The sequence below is a fragment of the Esox lucius genome, chromosome 5, assembly GCF_011004845.1.
Source record: "Esox lucius isolate fEsoLuc1 chromosome 5, fEsoLuc1.pri, whole genome shotgun sequence".
Classification (NCBI taxonomy): domain Eukaryota; kingdom Metazoa; phylum Chordata; class Actinopteri; order Esociformes; family Esocidae; genus Esox; species Esox lucius.
In genome coordinates this window covers 10,363,063-10,377,972 of record NC_047573.1, presented here as the reverse complement: position 1 = coordinate 10,377,972, position 14,910 = coordinate 10,363,063, and the positions used below count along the sequence as shown (strand labels likewise).

The window sequence follows — 14,910 nt, the reverse complement described above, 5'->3', positions numbered from 1 at the left end:
CCAGGTAGTTATTAGAATAAAATGCACTAGATGAAGGTTAGTGAAACACCTTCAGTGGTTTTAAGGTAGTTTTCTGAGTCTGGCAAACCTTCCATGCATTCATCTTTTCTAGAGGTTTTCAGTCATCTTAAGATGGGTGGGGAGGTGTACGTTCATGTGTCTGGTAGTGTGTTCAAACACAAAAGCCTTACAGTCAAAAGCTCCAGACCATGAGTCATGCCAGTGCTCTGGTTTAATTATCGTTAGGTGTTCGCATAGCAAAAGGCCCTGATGACAATAGAGGACTAAATCACTTATCAGAATAAATAACACATCCCAGGTACTGCTGTTTCATAAACACTGCTGGATTAAGAGGGTATGCAAATCCATGGGTCAACAATTATACAGATGTCTTTAAACTAAATTTCTAAAAGAGATCAAGTAAAACCATAGCTCAATACTGGTGGTAACCAAACAAAGCAACTTCCATAAATCCATTGAGTCAAGACATAAAAAAAACATTTCATTGTGCTGCTCTACTCCTGTTCCATACAGACACGGAGCCTGAATCCTGCACGGGAATGATCAAGTGGAGAAGAACCAATGGACATCTATGTAATGGGGTTAATCCATTTATTGTATGGGAAAATCAAGCGTGAAATGACACTAGACGTTTTGAATGTCTTCGCAGAAGTTTGTCATTTTGCAGAGACCAGCGTGTTTGGCGACCATGCCACCTTGTAACGGGACTGCTGAAGCCTTTTGATACACAAACCACCACAGAACCAGCTTGACACCGATCTACAGTCACCCTTCCCTCTGCACACCTCACATAACCACCCACTAGCAGGGCGTTTCCATGTCTGTGAGTGCTTGTGTCGGACCGCTTGATCACAATGGTAACCAGGGGAACCGACATAACCGGCAGACATGATGACATACAATTAATGTCATAAGATCAATCATGCAATCAAATCCTGTAAGTTGTGCCTAAGAGCGCCGGGGAGTACCTTGGTTTCCTTGTCAGTGTCTGCGGCTGCGGTATGAGCCTGGCACGTGGTCCTGTAAACAGCGAGGACGGGGAGAGAAACCCGGACACGTGCCGACATTTAGCCCATTGACTCATCCCACCAGGGTTACATTCAGAAATAGAATGTGCCGGCTTTACAGAAGGACTTTCAAATTTAAAACCAACAAACCAAATTATACTTTATTTATACTAGCACCAAAAGCTATGTGCTTGTTAGAAACTTCAGGCTGCAGCCTGAACTCATTCCAGGTGATTAAACAACTCAATGTTCACATTTAACTGAGGCACTATAGAATCATTTTGAAAAGTGTACCTTGATGAATCAATAAACCCACTAAAACCTCCATGAATAGGTAGGCATCGACGATAGATCATAAGGTAGAAACGTGTAAGATTAAAACGTATTTTAATGAGCTACAAACATAATTAGCACTGCATCTTGAGATGTTTAAGTCAGTCAGAACCTTAAGCACAAGGCCAAGTTGACCATCCAGTGGTTACAGCAGAAAAGTGTGAAGGTTCTGGAGTGGCCATCACAGTCTCCTGACCTTAATATCGTTGAGCCACTCTGGGGAGATCTCAAAAGTGCAGTTCATGCAAGAAGACCAAAGACTTTGCATGACCTGGAGGCACTTTGCCAAGACAAATGGGCAGCTATACCACCTGCAAGAATTCGGGGCCTCTTGGACAACTATTACATAAGACTGCACACTGTCATTGATGCTAAAGGGGGCAATACACAGTATTAAGAACTAAGGGTATGCAGACTTTTGAACAGGGGTCAGTTAATTTTTCTTTACAAATGGTACAAATATTACCAATTTTCCAAGGGTAGGCAAACTTTTGAGCACAACTGTATGTGTGTGTGTGTGTGTGTGTGTGTGTGTGTATGTATATATATGTATATGTCTGAACTGGGAACTAATTTATAGGAAAAACCAAAAACCTGCAGACACTTGGCCCTCGGTGGAACCGGTTTGACACCCCTGCTTTAGGGTAAGCATGGTATGGACCAGCAACGAAACACAGACCGAGTACAAGACCGACAACACATCGGAGACAAAGAATTGGATCAGTAATGGCAGTTTTATTATGATACATAGAAGCTAAGATATTTGAAAACACAGCCAGGCAGGAGACATTGTGGAATGATTGTCAATTGCTACTGAGATAATGAATACACACTAGGTAACTAAAACTACAAAGCATTTATTGGTCCCTTTAAAAGCTGATTGATCCAACTCTTGCATTTGCTATTAGAATACTACAAGCAAGAGTCAATGTTTCCAAAAGAGAATTGGAATATCTCACGCCAAGTGGAAGACAGTGAACTTCATCTACAAAGACAACCTCCCCATCCTCTGTGTTGATCCCACTCCCTTGACACCCACAGGCTGGGGTGGTCAAAGGACCAGTCTGCCAGTGTCTGGACAGTAGGTGTGATCCATGGACAAACACAGTCCGTCCTGCCTTGTCTTCATTTGTGCTTGCAGCACTGTGCTCTCTGTCGATAGATGTCCTCGGTGAAAGGTCTGAAAATACCAAAGAATAAACATAATGGGATCATAAATGGAGGAAGAGAGTACCATGGCCTCTCTAGCGTACCAGCCTGTGCCTGGAGCCCTCTGTGTTCCCCAGTGGAGTAAAAGGTGTCCCTCTTCCTGTCTGTTATCCACTGTTGCACACATCGATGAACAGTTTTCTACACCATTGACCCCCAGCTGCAGGCTACTTCCTGTACAGACAGCTGGCTACTGGGACAGGTACATCTACAGCCTCGCCTCCTGTCTCCTTTTACTCCTCCCTTTCTTCCCCTCCATCTCCCTTTAAAACACCCAGGTAAAAAGAGGTTAATGAGCACCATGCTGAGGAGACACATTAAAGACGCTTTCAGCATCGTCTGACTACTGGTTGTAAAAGTGCTGCTGGGCCAAAAAGGATTGTGGAAAAGGGTGCGATGTGTCATGTGTGTGCCTATTGGTTCCCTGTCATCAAAACCACTTGCTTTAAAACTTGGAATAGATGAAAGATCACATACAAGTAAACGACATGTCACGCATCTAACACTAAATATTTTGTTAATCGCAAAGTGCCATTAGGGTTGACAACAGAGATCTTACAAACATACCGAGGCCAACGGACTGACAAATGTGGAAGTGGAGAATGGAGATGGAAATATTTAAGGGAAGTTAGGTGAAGTTACCAGAACATGGATCGACAAGGACACGTCTCCACCAGACGAAACATGAATAAGCACTTTTTTGCGGTTGCTTGTAAATACACCTGATTAGGTTAGATACAACTTTGTCATTGAACAACTACAAGGACAGTACAGTACAACGAAATGCAGTTGGCATCTAATCAGAAGAGCAAATAGAAGACGGCAGAAAATGTATAAAGTATTAAGTAAAAGTATATTACAAGTGGAAAGAGATAGTAGCAATGAGGTCCCCGAGGTAGACATGCGTATGTAACAACTGTAAAAATGCAAGTACGATGGCAATTGTAAATGTGCAAAGAGGCTAATTGAATGTGCAAGGTGCAACGATCAACTGATGAACATAATAAAAAATGTTTTGTTTATATTCCTTTTGGTCTTCTAGTATTTCTATCGTTTTTATCTCACTTTATGTAGGCTACATTATGTAGTATCTACAGTACATTCCCGATGAATGCTGGAACGTGGTATTTTATGAAAAGACCAATAAAGAGAAACTCAATAGTTTCTCTTTAAATTTGCTCATTATAGATCGTGTTGAGATGTTTTATTTTTATGACACAAAAGAGTGTTTAGTACATTAAGTATGTGTGCCATGGTGAAATTCCCCTTTGGGATCTCAGTGTGCGTTAAGATATCTGCAGTCAACAAAAAAAAAATATACAAACATATTAAATAAGAGAGAGATATTTACCCCTCAAAGAAAATGGCCACTTTGTATGAGAGGGCTACCACTGCTGTCAGCACCAAGCCCACAGGACTGGCATTCCTGGGGGAGGGAGAAGGGAATATGCATATGGTGATTGTAATTATAGTACGCATTATGTACCTGTAGAGTCGGAAGTTGTTAACATCATTAAAGACTCATTGTGTGATTATTGGCCACTGTTGTAGAAGTGGAATTCACTTCTTTACCTGTATTTGTACAGGGAAATCAATTGAGTTGTGCCCGGTATTACAGCAGTAATAATAAATGAATACATTATTATTATAATAACCAAATATTAATATATATTACAAAATAAAATATAGACATGTAAATACACATATACACAGGAAAAACAAACACAAAGAACAATAAAACGGTAATTCATTAAACATTTAAAATTCCTCATGGGCACGCTAAAAGTTGTGTAGTTGCCAACTGCAGTTAGGTCTAACTTTGAGTAAGCCTAAGGTATCTAAAGGACTAGCCAGTCTAGAGACTGCATAGTCTTGAGATTGCATTTGGTTATCCTGTTCATTTTTGATGTAGGGCCTAAAATAATGTGAAAGTATTACAAAACCCTCAAGAGTAGTTTATCATCCAATTATAGATTTTGGGACCTAGATTAGCATTTCGTTTTACTTGAATTTGCACTGGATATAATTTATATATTAATTTAATATAGTAAAGGACCCAAAATCAAACCTTGCGGAACTCCTTTCTCAATAGTGACAACATTTAGTCTAGATCTATGGCGGACGTAACTCTGAAATCAAATGCCTGTGTTTATGGCCAAGCCTAGTGAGGTTCTTTATCGTATCAAGACAGAATGCTGGAGTATAGAGACAAAAACTAAATATTTTCCAAAAACATTGGGACCACTCTATACATTATGTTTCTATTCAATCTGCTGACAAAACTTACTGGATAATATGGGTCACTAACTACAGTATGACAGCCTCCTCTACAGCTTGGTACGTTTTGTACGTGCCTTGACTTGGAGTGCAGAGCCAGACACGTGAAATACTTGTAGCCAGAGTTTTCTGCTGACTCACTGGGACCCAGAACAACAGCATGTGTCAGACTCATCCAGTCTGGAAGTGACTAAAGGACACACCACATGGCTTGCATGGTAGTTGGAGTTGTTTGTAGGGCTTCCAGAACAGACTGTGGCTGCATGTCAAATCTCTACAGTACCATTGTTATAACTTTGAAAATATAACTCTATAGAGAAATAAGGCGCAGTTCTTGCGTTGTTTTCCTTACAGAAAAAGGCTTTCCATATATAGTTGTGACACCACAACCATAAGGTTAGGGTTATGGCGGAAACTGGCAAAAAATTAATTCAATTGCAAAATCTGTTCTGCATCCCGGATCACCTTCCGACAGTCAATACCAAGCTTGCCTGCATAAATAAGCTGACTTCAATAAGTGTTTGCTCTGTGGGATGTATTTATCATTTTATGAATTCCTACAGCAATGCTGTCAAGGCAGATAACTGTAAAATGGCGTGAGTAGGTCATAACAGAAACTGTTTTGTACATATTCAGGTGAAAGCTGGCGCTTTGTACTCTGAGAGCCATTGTGTGATTCCCAGGTGTCTATTATTCTCTGGGTAGAACAAGAAAATAATGTGTGCTTTTGTGTTTTACCTGCATTGTCCAGAAGTTATGTTTCAAGTTTCAAGGTTTATTTGTCAAATGCGTCACCCTGCACAATGAAATTCTTGTGACATGGAACCCAACAACTACATAGTGAGAATGATGTATTTTTTGTTTGGCAAAAATATAGCCAAACAAAAAATAAAGCAATAACATACATAACACTGTACACTAGCAGCAGTTCAAAAAGAGTACTCTAAACTAGCAGCAATCTGGGTAGTATTATTGAACATTATAGATTTGGCTAGATGAGTATAGAGAGTAGGTGACTATGGTAGGTGCGCTACTGAAAATCCCTACAGGCATATGCTTTAGATATACATTCTAAATTTGGCCTTCTCTGCAACTGAATTTTCTTCTGGTCTTAAGTTTTTTGAGTGAGGTTTTGTTAACATGGTTGATGTTAAGATTAAAATAGTAAATGCAATCACGACAACCCCTGTTGAAATCCCTGATTTAAATTATTTTATAGTGCCTACTCCAGTTTACTAGTTAAAAATATTATTTATTTATACTATTTTAACAAGTTAACTGATGTGTGTTAATACATTGCATTATTTCCGACCAATTAACCCCTCCGTGAGTAAAGCGCATATCCTCCTTCCGTGGAAAAAACCAGACTATTACATTGTCTATCAACGATGTTTGGACCTGTCATTCTGACGATCTGGGGAAGGTAATAAAAAAACTGGTATAGTATTAGAAGTTCCAAGGACCACAGTGAGCATGAGTGGGAAAAGAAAGTAGTTTGGAGCCAACAAGACACTTCCTAGAGCTGGCCGTCCAGCCAAACTAACCGGGCAAGAAGAGCCTTGTTAAAAAAGATGAACAAGAACCCAATGCCCACTCTAATAAAGCTTCTGAGTTACTTTGCAGAGAATGGAGCACCCGCCAGAAGGACAACCATCTCTGTAGCACTCCATCAGTCAGGCCTTTATGGTAGAGTGTCTAGATGGAAGCCACTCCTGAGTAAAAAGCACATGAGGAAACATTCTCTGGTCTGATGAGAACAGAATCAAAGTGAAGCATGGTGATAAGAGCATATTGGTATGGGGATGCATCTCAGTGGCAGCGTGACAGCATAACAATGACCCGAGACAACAGTCAAGACAACGCTGGAGTGGCTTCAGGAGAAGTCTGTGAATGTCCTTGAGTGGCCCAGCCAAAGCCTGGACTTGAACATAGACCAAAGATTGCAGTTCACCAACACACCCCATTCAGTCTGACACTGCTTGATAGGATGCAAGGACGAATGTGAGAAATGGACAACATCCCAGTGCACAAAGCTGGTAGAGGCATTCCCCCCAAAAAACAAAGCTGTGATTGCTGTACTGAATAAAGGGTATAAATATTTATGTATATTTAAGTTTTCATTTTCAATATTGGCACACTAAAGATATGTTTTCGCTTTGTCATTATGGGTTACTGTGTATACATTGTAGGCAAAAATGTATACATTTAGTCAGCTATAAATTAAGTTTATAACACAAGAACATTTTGAGAAAGTGAAGGGGTCCGAATACACTGTTCTGGAAACGGTCATTCACTTTTTTGGCTCCATGCAATTCATTAAATATATAGTACATATAGTATTGGTCAAGTTGGATGGATAACAATTACATACAGTATTATTTACATTATAGAAGAATACTTTCACATTGCCTTAGACAGTTGTGCAGAACATAGCCCAGTATAGCTGCTACTATAACAGATGGAACCAGGCTGAAAAAGGATTCTTCCTCTGTATGTCGTTGAGGTCAATTCATTTTTATATCTCCCGTTATCAAATTACCTTGGTGGGATTTCTGTTTATTTTGCCCCTGCTGTCTTATGAGAGGGAGATATAAGAAGAGAGGGAGAAAATAATGAAATGAAGACAAAGTGAATGAGAGATGATGATAGCGAATGAGAGTGAGTGGGTGAACAACCGATAGGGTGGGCCTCTTGGTGTGACAACTGCGACCTCTGCTGGTTCACCTCCCCCTGCAGTGGGCGGGCCCCAGCGGTCGACGTCACCGGCCTTCTGACACCACCGTCTCATCATACATTTCACCTGTGTCTCGTTTAGTGCACCTGTTCCTCATCATCGCTGTTTCCCCCGGTATATATGTTCCCTCTGCTCCCCCTGTCTTTGTGTGTGATTGTCTCTACCTACTAAGAGCTGTACGACGCTTCGTCACCTGTTTATACTTATTTTGCATTGATTCGTGAGGATACCATTAAAAAGATCCTTCCACCACGCCTTCTCCTGCTCCTCCTTGTCCAAACCCCGAAGCCGTGACAGAATCACACACCCAGACAACAAACAAGGATATGGAGCAACAAGGAGCCACAGGCGAGGCCGGTGTTGCGGAGGTGGTAAAAGTACATTCAACCTTGCTGGCCAGCCTAGGCGCCGCGATGGACACTGTGTTGAAAGCGGTGCAGCGCCTAGAGCTGAGCCAGTGGAACCCCGCAGCACCGGCCGTCTCTCCACCTCCCCAAGCCGCATCGCCCAGCATGGGAGCGATGCCCATTCCGCTGCCCAGGGCCTACGACGGGGCGGCGGACCGCTGCCAGGGTTTCCTGCTACAACTGGACATCGCGCTCCAGGCGGTGCATCCTGCGCCGACCGAAGCCCAGAAGATCTCTTCACTCGTCTCCTGCCTGTCTGGGAAAGCCCTGGAGTGGGCCACCGCCGTTTGGAACATCGAGCAGCCCACCCAGGGCAGCTACGCCGAGTTCACCCGCCGCTTCCGAGTCGTGTTTGACCATCCTCACGAAGGGAGAGAGGCGGGTGAACGACTGTTCCACTTACGGCAGGAGACGAGATCGGCGCAGGAGTTCGCTCTGGAGTTCCGGACCCTGGCAGCGGGATCGGGGTGGAACGAGCGGGCTCAGATCGACCACTACCGGTGTAGCCTTCGCGAGGACGTCCGGAGGGAGCTGGCTTGTCGAGACGTGTCCCTCTCCTTTGACCAACTGGCGGACATGTCCATCCGTCTCGACAACCTGCTAGCTGCCCGAGGACGTCCCGGAAGAGGCCCGCCCGTTCCACCCTGCCAACCAGACGCCGCCGTCCCCATGGACCTGGGGACGGCTGCGCTGTCGGGCAGGTGTAGGGGAGGAGAGGTGCGGAGTGCCTCCAAGAGGAAACAAGGCCGTACAACCACGCCGCACCGCACCTCCCTCCCCGAGTCAAGAGGTGACAGGCAGGGCACTTCCGCATCACCCCAGGTAGCACATGCACATTCACCACTAACCTCTTCCCTCTCTATGTGCACTGTCCCTGTTAGGTTCCCCGGCTTTCCGCGGCTCTCCCGGTGTAAGGCGCTGGTAGACTCAGGCGCAGCCGGAAATTTCATGGATAAGTCTTTTGCCCTGCGGTCACGCATACCCCTCCAGGCCCTCGACACCCCCCTGCCCGTGAGAGCTCTAGACAGCCGGCCACTAGGGTCAGGTCTGGTCACGAGTTGCACTGTTCCCCTCCTCCTGGTTACCGACAACCGACACAGTGAAACCATATCCTTTCACATAATCGACTCACCCACTTTCCCAATAGTTTTAGGTTTCCCCTGGTTATCCCTACACGACCCCGTCATCTCCTGGTCTAGTCGACGTCTGTCGGGGTGGTCGCGGAAGTGCCAGGGTAGGTGTTTGGGTGTTTCCGTTGGCTCGACCTCGGTGGAGAGTCCAGACAGTGCGCCAGCCGTGCCCATTCCCCCCGAATACAGGGACTTGGCTACGGTTTTCTCCAAAGCCAAGGCTGCTGTGTTGCCACCACACCGGCTGGGGGATTGTGCGATAGACCTCGTTGACGGAGCCGCACTCCCGAAGGGTCACGTGTATCCACTGTCCCGCACCGAAACGGAGACTATGAACGCCTACGTTACGGAAGCGTTGGAACAGGGATACATTAGGCCCTCCAAGTCACAGGTCTCCTCGAGTTTCTTTTTTGTGAAAAAGAAGGACGGTGGTTTGCGCCCGTGCATTGATTACCGGGCGCTGAACAAGATCACCATTCCGTTCCGCTACCCTCTCCCTTTGATCTCTGCGGAGGTGGAGAGGATGCACGGGGCCCGCTTTTTCACTAAATTAGACCTCAGGAGTGCCTATAACCTGGTGCGTATCCGGGAAGGAGACGAGTGGAAAACCGCTTTTAGTACCACATCTGGCCATTACGAGTATTTAGTGATGCCGTACGGGTTGATGAATGCTCCTTCAGTCTTCCAGTCCTTCGTCAACGACGTATTCCGGGACTTGTTGTGCGAAGGAGTGGTAGTGTATATTGATGACATCTTGATATTCACTGCTACCCGCGCCAAACATGTCTCGTTAGTGCGCAGAGTGCTGGCTCGACTGCTGGAGCATGACCTGTACGTGAAAGCCGAGAAGTGTCTGTTTTTCCAGTCGTCTGTGTCCTTCCTGGGATATCGCTTTTCCAGCACAGGTGTGGCTATGGAGGAGCCTCACATTGACGCCGTGCGTAATTGGCCGACCCCAACCACGGTCAAGGACGTGCAACGTTTCTTAGGCTTCTCTAATTACTACAGGAGGTTTATCCGGGGCTTTAGCCAGGTCGCGGCTCCGATCACCTCCCTTCTGAAGGGGGGGGCGACCCGGTTGAGGTGGACCGTGGACGCGGAGCGGGCGTTTGTGGAACTGAAACACCGTTTCACCACCGCTCCGGTCCTGGCCCATCCCGACCCGTCGCTCCAGTTCATCGTGGAGGTGGACGCGTCCGATTGTGGGCTCGGTGCCATCCTCTCCCAGCGGACGGGGTGTCGTAACACGCTCCGTCCCTGTGCCTTCTTCTCCCAGAAGCTCAGTGCGGCGGAGCGGAACTACGACATCGGTGATCGTGAGCTGCTGGCCGTGGTTCGAGCTCTGTCGGCGTGGAGGCACTGGTTAGAGGGGGCTAAACACCCTTTCCTCGTCTGGACTGACCACCGGAACCTGGAGTACATGCGGGCAGCGAGGAGGCTGACCCCTCGCCAGGCAAGGTGGGCTATGTTCTTCACCCGGTTTGTGTTTACTCTCACTTACAGGCCGGGGAGTAAGAACGTCGGGGCTGACGCGCTGTCCCGCCAGCATGACACGGAGGAGAGGCCTGTGGATGATGCTCCCGTGCTCCCGGAGTCATGCATCGTGGCACCGGTGGTATGGGAACTGGACGCGGACATCGCCCGAGCGCAGCGCGACGAGCCCTCTCCGCCCACATGCCCTGAGGGCCGTACGTATGTGCCGGCGTCTGTCCGCGACCGCCTCATCTACTGGGCGCATACATCTCCCTCCTCCGGTCATCCTGGCATCGGGCCAACAGTGCGCGCCCTGGCCGGTAAGTACTGGTGGCCCACTTTAGCCAAGGACGCGAGGGTATACGTCTCTTCCTGCTCGGTGTGCGCCCAGAGTAAGGCACCCCGGCACCTACCGGTGGGCAAGTTGCACCCCTTGCCCATTCCACAACGACCATGGTCCCACCTTTCTGTTGATTTTTTGACTGATCTCCCCCCTTCCCAGGGCCATACCACCATCCTGGTCGTTGTGGATCGGTTCTCGAAGTCCTGCCGCCTCTTGCCCCTGCCCGGCCTTCCTACTGCCCTACAGACCGCGGAGGCCCTGTTTACACACGTCTTCCGGCACTATGGGGTGCCCGAGGACATCGTGTCTGACCGGGGTCCCCAATTCACGTCTAGGGTGTGGAAGGCATTTATGCAGCACCTGGGGATCTCGGTCAGCCTGACCTCGGGCTACCATCCCCAGTCCAACGGGCAGGTGGAACGGGTCAATCAAGAAGTGGGTAGGTTCCTCCGGTCCTACTGCCAGGACCGGCCGGGGGAGTGGGCAGAGTTTCTGCCGTGGGCGGAATACGCACTGAATTCTCTGCACCACTCCTCCACGGGAGTGACGCCTTTCCAGTGCGTCCTGGGCTACCAGCCGGTCCTGGCGCCGTGGACGCCGAGCCAGACCGGTACCCCTGCGGTGGACGACTGGTTCCGGCGGGCAGCGGGCACATGGGAGGCAGTGCAATCCCGCCTCCGGCTCGCTGTCCGCCGTCAAAAGACCTCCGCAGACCGCCACCGCGGGGAGGCCCCGGTGTATCGGCCGGGCGACCGGGTCTGGCTCTCGTCCAGGGACCTGCCCCTCCGCCTGCCCTGCCGGAAGCTGGCCCCGCGGTTTGTGGGGCCTTTTAAAGTCCTGAGGAGAGTCAACGAGGTAACATATCGGTTACGCCTTCCCCCCGACTACCGTATTAACCCCTCGTTTCATGTGTCTCTCCTCAGGCCGGTGGTGGATGGTCCCCTCCAGGGGTGTGAGGTGCGGGAGGTGCCCCCTCCCCCTCTGGACATCGAGGGGGCCCCGGCGTACTCTGTCCGCTCCATCGTCGACTCGAGGCGCCGGGCGGGGGGCCTCCAGTACCTCGTGGAGTGGGAGGGGTACGGCCCGGAGGAGCGGAGCTGGGTTCCGGTGAAGGACGTCCTGGCTCCCGTCCTTGTCCGCGACTTCCATCAGCGTCGGCCGGACCGCCCTGCTCCGCGCCCCCCGGGTCGGCCCCGAGGCCGGCGTCGTCGCGCGGCTGGGGCCGCGCGTCAGGGGGGGGGTACTGTGACAACTGCGACCTCTGCTGGTTCACCTCCCCCTGCAGTGGGCGGGCCCCAGCGGTCGACGTCACCGGCCTTCTGACACCACCGTCTCATCATACATTTCACCTGTGTCTCGTTTAGTGCACCTGTTCCTCATCATCGCTGTTTCCCCCGGTATATATGTTCCCTCTGCTCCCCCTGTCTTTGTGTGTGATTGTCTCTACCTACTAAGAGCTGTACGACGCTTCGTCACCTGTTTATACTTATTTTGCATTGATTCGTGAGGATACCATTAAAAAGATCCTTCCACCACGCCTTCTCCTGCTCCTCCTTGTCCAAACCCCGAAGCCGTGACACTTGGTCTTAAGAGCAAGATGACCATGACCTGCCTGAAGGAAATTATTTGTCAGATGACGTGCCTAAGTCTCTGACCTCATGTGTTTTTATTTTTTCATTATATTCAACCTTTAATTCACAGCCATTTAGAGATGGGCCCTGCAATTATAAAGGTTTATTATTTAGCATATCACAAGTAGGACGTTTTTGCCGGACCGCATAAGCTTGAGCTGACCAAGAAGAGCAAATTTGACTGACTGCCTGCCTCGCTGGCTGGCTGGCTGACTGACCTTAGTTAAATAGCGTAGTGGTTAGAGACGCGGACTTCCAAGCAGGGGACCGCTGTTCGAGTCTCGCTGCAGAAAAAGCAAATTATGCCTTAGGATTGATTCAGGATAAACAAAAACTTTGCTGGCCACGAATGAAAGAAAACAAAGCGTTGTGCCATGAAATGAAATAGTACAAAACAAATGATGTGTTAGGATTTGTTCAGGATAGACAAAAACATAGCTGGATACAACCTTCAGTAGCAATCTTATAATAAGCGTAAAATAAAACTATATTGTATTGTATATTATATTGTGACTACTTCTGGTGGATTTCCAAAGTAATCATCCGTACATGCTTTTTAGGGTAATATAGGCTAGATCACAACCCCTTGGGCAGTAAAAGAGGAGGATTCTCTGGTCTTCTCACTTGACAAAAAAGTAAGTTATCATCACCAATATTAATAGTTACTGTATCAATGTCATTAACAAATTAAAGAAAAATGAGCATTGTTCCATAAAATGAAACAGCTTTGACAGTGTAAAGTTCATCTTTAGTCTCGCTAGCAATTGTTCAATTCTTATGACTATTCCAAGTAGTAAGTTGATAGTAGATAGTTGTAAGCCTATTACTGGCTAATAACCTGTTAAAACAACCAGTGGCAAAAGCCACCCAGTTCATAGATACTTATATATACTATATTTGTGGTGGAGGTAAACTTAATAAGAAATGTTAGTCAGTTTAACACAATGCTTAATGGTGTCTAGCTGACATTAAATATTCAAACTTGGCGTGATGTCAATGCGTCACAAAATCATCTAATGTCGAGACACTATACCAACACTTGGTACACATATATCTTCGTGGTGTAATGTTTAAAGACACAGCCTCTCACATGGTAGACCCACGTTCGAATCCAGTGAGGAAAGCAACATTCATTCCTTCTAATTGTGGGCTGGCCAAACTTGTTTCTTTTCTTGTTTAGATGAAAACCAGAAAATACCTTTACTGTAGTTAAGCCAACAACAGGCTGTCAGAGGGAAGAACACTTAACTGCCCGACCAGGTTCGATAAACAAATGCACCAAGATAATATTATCTAAATTCTCTATGTAAATAGGCCAGTATGACAACGTACCAAGACCAAGATGACTGAAAACCTGCAATACAGGAACCTTTATCATTATCCTTATTATTATACTGAACTGGTTGTTTTTGGTTATATTTTGAAGGGAATGTCTGTCTTGTAACAGAGATTAGAACAATTTTAGAACCAGTTCAGGTATTAGGCATGCAGCTGAAAGAACACAGTAATAAATATTATCACTATATCGCTGGTTTTCTGTTTGGTACCTCTTTTGCATGTATTAGGACATGTTATGCATCATTAAGATTGCTGAGTTCATATGCAAAAGTTCTAGTCCTATTTGTTAAAATAAATTCACCCAGGTAGGTGGGATTTGTAAAGAATCCATGGTGGTTCTGAAATCAGTTGAGTATGATTAAATATTCTTAAAATATAAATCCCGGTTAGGCTACTCTAGTATGAAATCCACTAATATTACAAATTCAGATTAAAGAAAGTCTTAAATACTGTGAAATTGTACCAACAGCACCTGCCATGTCAGAAATATTTTGTCTTAAGCCACATCTACATTTCTTGGGAAAAGTAATATTTAGACAACATGATGCCATGGAAGTTGTTTTTACATAAATAGCCACTCTTCCTCTTACTGCACTCACTGTTGTAACCACAAATATCAACGTACATATCAGGGACCAATCATCTTGAACCCAGAAATCAAGAAGGAATATTTTCAAAATCGAAATCAGCACGATTATGTGCAAATGTCAAAGCTATCTTCATGCAAGTGTTTGTTTATCCCCGCATACTCAGAGAGTACAAAAAAATTAACATTCTGAGAAACTGTATAACAGCTTTGACTCCATTGGAATTGTTTTCATTGTCTTCTGTTTTGCTTCACAACACATCGACTGACTGTGTAGCTGGGAGGTTATGATTTAAACAACTTGAGTAAAAAACTAAAATACATATGCAGCGATCGGTTTAGCAAAACAAATTTAATTTTGATATTAAGATATTGTGCCTGAATTAAACATTTTATGGATACCAAATGTAGTGTTAAGTTA

General features: G+C 46.3%; 1 protein-coding gene across 3 annotated transcripts in view; it reads right to left on the bottom strand.

The window, feature by feature from the left end:
- Positions 1 to 2,076: 2,076 nt before the first annotated feature.
- The window catches only part of pemt (phosphatidylethanolamine N-methyltransferase), a 40,314-nt gene continuing 27,480 nt past the window's right edge, over positions 2,077 to 14,910 (bottom strand). For 2 of the 3 annotated variants that reach the window (XM_010863691.3, XM_034292016.1), the window contains 2 exons: positions 3,922 to 3,996; positions 2,077 to 2,541 (listed from right to left, as the gene is read on the bottom strand). In XM_010863691.3, coding sequence (XP_010861993.1) covers positions 2,487 to 2,541; positions 3,922 to 3,996 — 130 coding nt within the window. In that variant the 3' untranslated portion in view covers positions 2,077 to 2,486. 3 annotated transcript variants of the gene reach the window in all.